We start from the raw sequence: 7,978 nt of genomic DNA on the forward strand, positions 1-7,978 counted from the left end.
AAAAACCAAAAAAACAAGCCGATTTATCCTGCATGTCCTTCCAGCATAGCCTCAACTCTGCAACTCGCATGTAACGAAAGATCACCGTAGAACTCCGGCCCCGACCATCTCTGCCGACCCCAACCTCCGCGATCATACTCAGCTTTCCTCCCTCCAGCAATTCTTCTTCTACTCCACATCTCCGCCATCTACCACCCAATGAATTCCCAAATAATACCTTTAAAACATTCATCATACCCCTTCTTTCTTCCAGACATCCTACCATTGTTTTTATTGTGGGTGGGGGGGGCGCCTGGCCGACGGAGCCGGGCGGGTTGCCGTACTTGGATCGTACTAGAACACTAGTAGGAGGGCGTCGTTAGTTGGCCTCGACTCGGCGGCTCAAGACGGCCGGGCTGTCGAGGATGGCGCGGCGACGGCCTTGGAGGTGGCGGTGCAGCGGACGATGGTGGCCACGTCCAGGTGCGTGAAGATCTCGAGGAGGAGATCCATGGGGATGGGCGGCGGCGGCTCGACCGTCGTCGTGCCATCGAATGCGCGAACATGTCGGTGCTTGGCCAGCGACGACATGGCCGTCCCGTACGTTCGGGCTACGTGGTTGCAATCTCTCGATCAGTGTGTTTGCTTGTTCGTCCTCCACGATTTATACACGCACACAGAAACGGCACACGGTACGCTTCCATTCTTCCGAGTCGCGACCGGTCATGCTGATATGCGATGTTGTCGTGGGATACGTGGCGGAGGGAATTGTACATCGGTCAAGAACGGCCAAGGCGCAAACTTAGCATAAGCGTAGCTTCGTTAGTTATAGATTACTCCCTCCGTGTCAGTTTAAGTTTGTCTTTAAGTTAAATTTCAAATTTATATTATAAAAATATATTTTATGATAAATTTAATGGCACTTATTTCATACCATATATAGATAATTTTTTCTATAATCTTATCAAACTTAAAAAAGTTTGACTTAGAGCAATCCTTAAAACGACTGGTTTTTTTTGACAGAGGGAGTATACTTGTACAATTTGTCCATCTAAGTTTTAGTTCAACACTAGCAATGGTATTTGGTAGTTTGGTACTCACGTTCTTTGGATTTATTATTCCATCTAGAAATAAAAAATAACATTACATTGTTCTTTTAATGGTATGACAAACGTATCGACGGAGATACATTGTTGATGACTTCATCGATCTCAAAAGATTCGTTAGCCAAATCTCTCGAACGTAATTTTGTAGGTACATGTGTCGTCCATACATGCAATCACAAGGATGCATATACATATGTCTATGTTTGAAACTACATCACAATTATACAGTCCAATCTACTGAAGGTATTTTTAGGAATATGCGACCATATGCTATTAGTGTGTTCGTAAATAACTGTATTTCATACCTATGCAACTATTTACATGTCGGCGGCATCACCCTGAGAACGTGGCTTGAACACGTGCTTTTCCGTTTCCATTTGGAAAATGTAAAACCACATTTACACATGACTACATTGCTTATTTCAACCGTTGATTTCTTTCCGTCCAACCATTGATCCACTACTTAACCTCATGTACTTCTCACCTACTCATGATTCATCTCACCATTAATTCAAAAATGAATGGTTTAGATAGCTCATGTGATCACACATATAAGTGGAAAATCCGTGTTCTTTCCATTCATATACGTGATGCACCTATTGAGGTTTTTTTTGCAAAACAAACTGATTCATGCATTCATGTACTCGGAAGAAAATATTGTTAAGAGCGTGAAGCCCACTCGAAAAGGAGCAACGGAAGATTATACTACAAATAGAAAAATGAAACTACATACAAAACCTGATAATACTCTGGAATCCGTACATTCGAATGAGTTTCTCACGCAGTGACGCTCATCCTGACATATGACCTAAAATATTTAGATTCTTTTCCTGTAATATAATATTTTAACTTTATCTTATAAACACTAGGAAAAAAATTATATACTGCAGAAGGCCATAATTAATCGGATGAGTCTCCTCTGCAGTAATCAGTTAATTTTTTTCCTGAATGATACTCATAGGTCGTGACGTCAGTCCACCCAATTGGTGGTCCACACGTCAGTGACTCAAGTGCGGAGGATCCCTGTCCTGTTCATCTCGCATCTGAACTCCCCGAGTCCATCACATCCAGTTCCTACCGAGGTTGCCGTGCCCGCCGACGCAGTTGGGGCGAGAGGGAGATGGATCACCACCACCCGCAGCAGTACGGCGACCCCTACCGCGGGCTGGTGCCATCCCCGCAGCCTGACCACCACCTCCACGCTCTTCAATACCACCACCAGCAGCAGCAGCCGGCGATGATGTCTCCACCGCAGGCGCAGCCGGGGCTGATGTCTCCGCCACAGCCGCAGCAGCATCACCATGCCTCGCTCGCCTCCCACTTCCACCTCCTCCATGTAAGGAGCAGCAGTGAACAGGGAGGTTCTGGAATTGTGTTTAATTTTAGCCCCCATCCATGAAGCGTGTTGGCGACCATGGCGGTGCGGCGGTGCTGCAGGGGCAGCGCGGCGGTCGAGTCACGCGGATATGGGTGGATCTGGTCGGAGACGGCTCGATCCGTGCGCCGCACCGCTGGATTTGGTCGACTACGTGTTCGCTCTGCTAGCATGTTGTTTCCATTTTTGGGAACTTGGGCTTTTGCTACTTGTTACAACCATGAATGATAGTCACTAATTTGTTCTGTTATTGTTGCTTCATTTGGAATTTTTTCACACCATGTTTTTCTACTTCGGCCTGTGGTAGTGACTAGCACAACGGGAGTACATAAATGATGTACAGGGGTGTAACTATGGCAAGGGCTAGAGAAAAGTGTTGAGATTAGTCAGGGGAATTTGTTTTGACAAGATAGGTCAATATGAAAAATATGTGAGGGTGCTTGAGGCATTGTAGATTTTCTTAAGCTGGTACTATCATTTTTCAGTATGTCCCATGCTTGTATTGACATCTAGCATTTAGGCTTGTTTGCAATGGCATTTGTGCAAGTAGAAAATCTTTGTATTCGCACACATGATAGCCAGTTTTCCTTTTATCCTTTGAGAAAGTAGTGGAATGTTTTGTGAAATACTGGTTGCTTTTTCTTTACATCTTTTTTTGCTATGTCAGTTGGTCACAAGATTATCTGATGCGATTGGTTCAGGAACAAGGGATCAAAATTTTGATGCACTGGTAAGGTTTTCTTCTAATTTCAATTGTTTATAGATTGATGTGCTTCTACTTATAGTGTACGATCTTGGCAGAAGCAATACTTGCAGCTTCATTGTAGAAAGATTAAGTCTACATACCTGATACGCCCCCAAGTATTGAGGTTCATTAACTTAGCCCTCAGAATTATGAAACCAGGCATTCCACTTTTAACTATTTAAAACTGTCTAAATGACCCCCTAGGTGGTTTCGGAGAGTGTTTTTGCTGGTGTGGAACAAATTTGTCCATGTGGCCATGGTTCTTAACACCTTGTCACATGTGGCCATGGCTCACGGGGGCCAAGGTGTCACCGGCACCTTGCCACAAGAGGGGAAGAGCGAGGGAAGGAGAGACCACTGAGAAGAGAGGAGTGGGAAGGATACTAGGAACCAGCAGGCAGCGTCTCTCCCTCTGCCTTCCCCATCTTCTCCAGCGCCAGCACAGATCTGGCTTCCACAAAACTGGGGAGGCACGCAAACTTGAAAGGGCGGCTGCAGTGCTCCATTTGTGGATGCTGAGGGGTGGAGGCTTCGACGATTTGCGGCCGACGGAGGTGCTTGTGATGGCTGTTCTTGTTGCTGCACCTTGTCTCACTGTCAATCATGGGTCTATCTACAGGGAACTAAGTGGCGGCGTGCAGCTGAGGGGATTCTGTGGGGCTAGGGTAAGCGAGGGGTCAGGGGGTAAGGTGTTTTATGGGCTGTTGGATTGATTGGGCCTAATTAGGCTAGTGGGATCACACTGCATATTGTAGCTGTGGCCCACGGATACTCTATTTTCTTGTATTTCTCTAATATTCATATGACTAAAGCATCCGCCTTGCCCGCCTTAAGTGCCTAAGAGATATGAGGGGGATGGGTTGCCACGTGTTGCCTTAACGCCTTTAGAATATTGCATGTTGCATTGCCGCATCATTCTGGAACCACACATTAATGTGTTTTTCTCACCATTTCTCTACTCCCTTCACCTCTCTCTATCTCTTCACTGATAATCACAACGTGACGTAGACTGAGCGATACGGAGGATGGCACACATGTCATTCACCAAGAAACTGCCACAACAGCATCCACATAACATGCCACATCACAGTGTTGACATTATAGAGGTTATATAGAAGTTTTACATTATTCGGGGTGCTCAATACGTGGTTAGTAGTTCAGGGGTTTAAGTAGGCAAACCTTAGTACCTCAGGGGGTTATGTAGACTTATTCATGTAGAAAATACTCCTATCTTTCATATTACTGAAAGTTTTCTAGGTGGGGAATATGCTTGTACAGAGTTTATCTTGATACAACGTGCTATATAGTTCTTAAATCACCTCCCTGAGGAAAATGGAGGATTTTGTTATGAGAGATGTATATGCCTAGATCTGACACAGAATGCTGTAGTGAGATCGATGAATTGTAATCCAAACACTCAATATTTTCAAATATCTGCAGAGAACCTAAGAAGTTTATACTCTGTTTTTTTTGGGGGGGTTGTGGGGGATTTCTCTGGGCCACTACTTCTTATTGTAATTGCTATAGTATATAGAAAGACTCAAAGTGTCCTGCCTTTCAGATGGTACCCTTTATTTCTCACTTCTGTCTCAGATTTTTTATGTGCTAAACTTAGAAAAACAAACACAACTAAACTACTTCCTTTTTTTCCTTTTCCTTTGACAAATATCCTGCATTTATTTATTGTTAATATTACCTTATGGTTACTACTATGTGCCAGTACTTATACACTGCAGATGTGCCTCGTTGAAGAATTGTATCCCCTTTGTTTCCATACTGTCTCATGTTTTCCCATGTTGAAGCACAGGAAAAAGTACACCAAGCACCATATTTTTTTACCCATGCTTCTGCAAATCCTAATTTCTTTATGTTCTTATATTAACAAGAAGCTTGTTTTTAATATATAGGTTGAAGAGTTGACCAGCCAATTTGCCAGGTGCCAACAATTGTTGAACTCCATATCAGGAACAATAAGTTCAAAGTCTACTGTAAGTTTTGTTACTTTTTTCCTGTCTGTTTTGCTTTCTTTTCAGTGGCCTCTTCGGTATTAAGTATTAGGTGTAAAGCGAACTATTCTGTCTACTCAAGCTTAATTTGTTTGCTTTTTAGATATTTTATGGAATAAGAATTTTGCATTTACTTATTCCTGAAACATATCACTTAGCTTACTATGAAATTTTTGTGTAGAATAATAATATCAGTTTGTTGTAGTGAATTTCGTCCAGGTGAACTTTTTATCCTTGGATCAAGCTGTAGTGAGAAGTGAGAATATTGATCAAAGAAATTTTATATGTTGTATGATGTGTGGTATTTTGTGAAATTCAAAGAAATTGGTAGAATATTGAGTACCATTGGTGACTGCCTGGTCACACTCAACACTGCTGATGAGAACCATGTGAAATTAGTCAGTCAACAACATCTTGACCCTTTGTTTTGTATTTGATAAATGCACTTTTATGTAATATACATGTACCTATACTGTATGAAGCTCACCAATAACTAGGTGAATGTTTGAGTTGTCACATAATTCTAGGCTTCTCTTGGAAAGCTAAGAACTAGTTATTTCCTACCCTATGCTTCAATACTCATGGCAACTGTTTCATTTCTGTGACTGATAGACGGTCGAGGGACAAAGGCAAAGTTTGGATGAAACACGGCAGCTGCTTGATCAAAGAAAGTAAGAGCTGGATTCTTTTTTCAGAAACACCTGCTTATGGTCTTAGCTGCAAAAGGAAAATTCCGGGTTTGATAGCTTGTAGCACATATAACCCAGAATGTATGGTCATGGCTTAGAAAAGCTACCTTTACAAATTCCAACCTGAGCTGACATGCGTGTCCTGCCTGAAGTCACATTTTGCGCTGCCGGGCTCATCACCTTGTCACATTCAGAGTAAGGGAGCAGCATGCCTGCTTCAGTTTTGAAATTCACCAGGGTGGTGTTTCTGAAACCATGACTCTCAAACCTGGGGATCTGTATTGCAAACTATAAAACATTAGTTTCAGCAAGCAAAGCATGGGTTTTCTGAATTTTATTCTGCATTTGAAGTTTGAAATTGATTTACTCTTAAGTGTGTTTGATTGTGTATCTTGCCTTTTCAGGGAGTTGATTACAAAGTACAGAAGCTCTGTTGAAGACCTTCTCAAGGGGGATACAAGATGAAAAGAAAACCATCATAATGTTTAATATTTAGCGATCACTGTCACCAGTAGTTGAAATCTCTTTGTATTTGAATTGAATGGTATGGGCTAACCGAACTGGAAGATGGTCTGGAGTTGGGGCCTGGCTTTGCGATGTGGGAATTGAAGCGCTGCGCTCCGAATGTCGAAGTGCAATGTATACTGGAAGAGTCTCAACTTGAAAGCACTTTGTACATGTCAAAGTCATGTTTGTGCAAGACAAAGTATTGCTTTCAACAGCTCTGGTCTTGTATGCTAAGGATGATGTGGTTTAAGATATCGACAGTAAATGGGTTTGACACAAGTTTCCGCGAGCTCGATGCTGCACCTGAGGTGTATTTATCTGCTACCTGCTTGATGTCGGTGCTTTATCTGCCTGATGAAGTATAATTGCTGGTCGAAACGAAAACTGAAACTCGTTTGTAGGTTATACAGAATAAATCGGTACTAGTAGAAAACTGATATGCAGCCCAGCTTAACCGCCATGCTCCATGAACGTGGACACCGCGCCAGTAGCTCCATGAACGTGGACACCGCCGGCGCGAGACGCCTCAGCGACCGGGCGTCGGCCCGCGCTGAAGTAGAAGGTCCGGCCGCGCCAGCTGAGTGCCCGCGGTGGAAGTAGTCTTCCTTCGTCCTTGCCTGCATGGCGTTGATCACCTGCTGACCAATTGGGCCACACCGCCGTACTCCATGTGTAGGAGATCTCATAGGGATTGTGGTCGGTTGTCCCCGGTAGATGGCCTCCGCGGTGGGCAGTCCGTGAGGAGCACGGGGCACGGCCACCATGCATGTCGGTGGGGAGCAGGTGCTCTGGTACCTGGCGTAGGCGTGCATGTCCTCGAACCAGCAGACGAGGAGCGATCAGGTCGGCATATGAACGAGTGTTTTGGTGGCCGCCGGAGACCAGGTCGGGTGTGCACCGCCGACACGGACGTGCCGGAGAGGAACCCGGGAAGAGAACGCCGCGACGTTGGTAGAGTGCGAGAGCCGAGAGATCTGCGAGCTTGCGCCGACCGTGAGTATTCATGGACGCCGTCTTCGTCTCCAAGCAACATGGAGAGGATGTGTCGACCCGTACGCAAGCGCCGTTCGCACCCCGGGTAGCTAGAACGCGAGGTGCGTGCGCGGCGCCACGCCGGATACCACCGCGCTGCCGTCGGCGCAACTCGCTCATGCCGACGAGCTTGCTGTCGCAGGCGACGACGCCGGCGTGCTTGCACCGGCCCCGCCATATGGAGGGCATCCCTTCGTCTCCACTCTCCAGGCGCAGGAGCCGGCATCGCCGACGAGGCTCTGGATCGCCAGTGAAGCTCGGCGGTCGGTCGCACGAGGACTGTGGAGAGGTCTCGAGGCCGGCGACTGGTCAGCTCGATCTTGGCCGCACGAGGACGATCCAACGAACAGGAGAGGCCAAGGTGTGGACGGTATTTCATTTACCGTCCACCCCGGACAGTATTTGAGTTACCGTCCACCGCCAGAGTCCGGCAATCCTCGTCGCGCTTGGCTCACGGAGGCGCCCGGGAGCGCCGGTTCCCGTTCTGCGCGGCCGGCGATCGGACCCACGCGTTCCAGCAGCCGCTCGACCGCGGCGTG

At 45.9% G+C, this 7,978-nt stretch overlaps 1 protein-coding gene across 1 annotated transcript; it reads left to right on the forward strand.

Annotated features, from left to right (window-relative positions):
* The first annotated feature begins 2,130 nt into the window (after window positions 1-2,130).
* Window positions 2,131-6,696, forward strand: LOC101755800 (mediator of RNA polymerase II transcription subunit 9). The gene is made up of 5 exons (XM_004981519.3): window positions 2,131-2,421; window positions 3,128-3,190; window positions 5,113-5,193; window positions 5,824-5,882; window positions 6,305-6,696. The coding sequence occupies exons 1-5, from the start codon at window positions 2,206-2,208 to the stop codon at window positions 6,363-6,365; spliced, it is 480 nt and encodes a 159-aa protein (XP_004981576.1). The 5' UTR covers window positions 2,131-2,205; the 3' UTR covers window positions 6,366-6,696.
* Window positions 6,697-7,978: the final 1,282 nt, after the last annotated feature.

This window comes from Setaria italica, chromosome IX (assembly GCF_000263155.2).
Source record: "Setaria italica strain Yugu1 chromosome IX, Setaria_italica_v2.0, whole genome shotgun sequence".
Lineage (NCBI taxonomy): Eukaryota > Viridiplantae > Streptophyta > Magnoliopsida > Poales > Poaceae > Setaria > Setaria italica.

Excerpts from the sequence above, each read along its gene's own strand:
- LOC101755800 (XM_004981519.3), top strand. The coding sequence starts at position 2,206 with ATGGATCACCACCACCCGCAGCAGTACGGCGACCCCTACCGCGGGCTG. Across the intron at positions 5,194-5,823 it reads CAATAAGTTCAAAGTCTACT|ACGGTCGAGGGACAAAGGCA; the intron begins GTAAGTTTTGTT and ends TGTGACTGATAG. Across the intron at positions 5,883-6,304 it reads CAGCTGCTTGATCAAAGAAA|GGAGTTGATTACAAAGTACA; the intron begins GTAAGAGCTGGA and ends TTGCCTTTTCAG.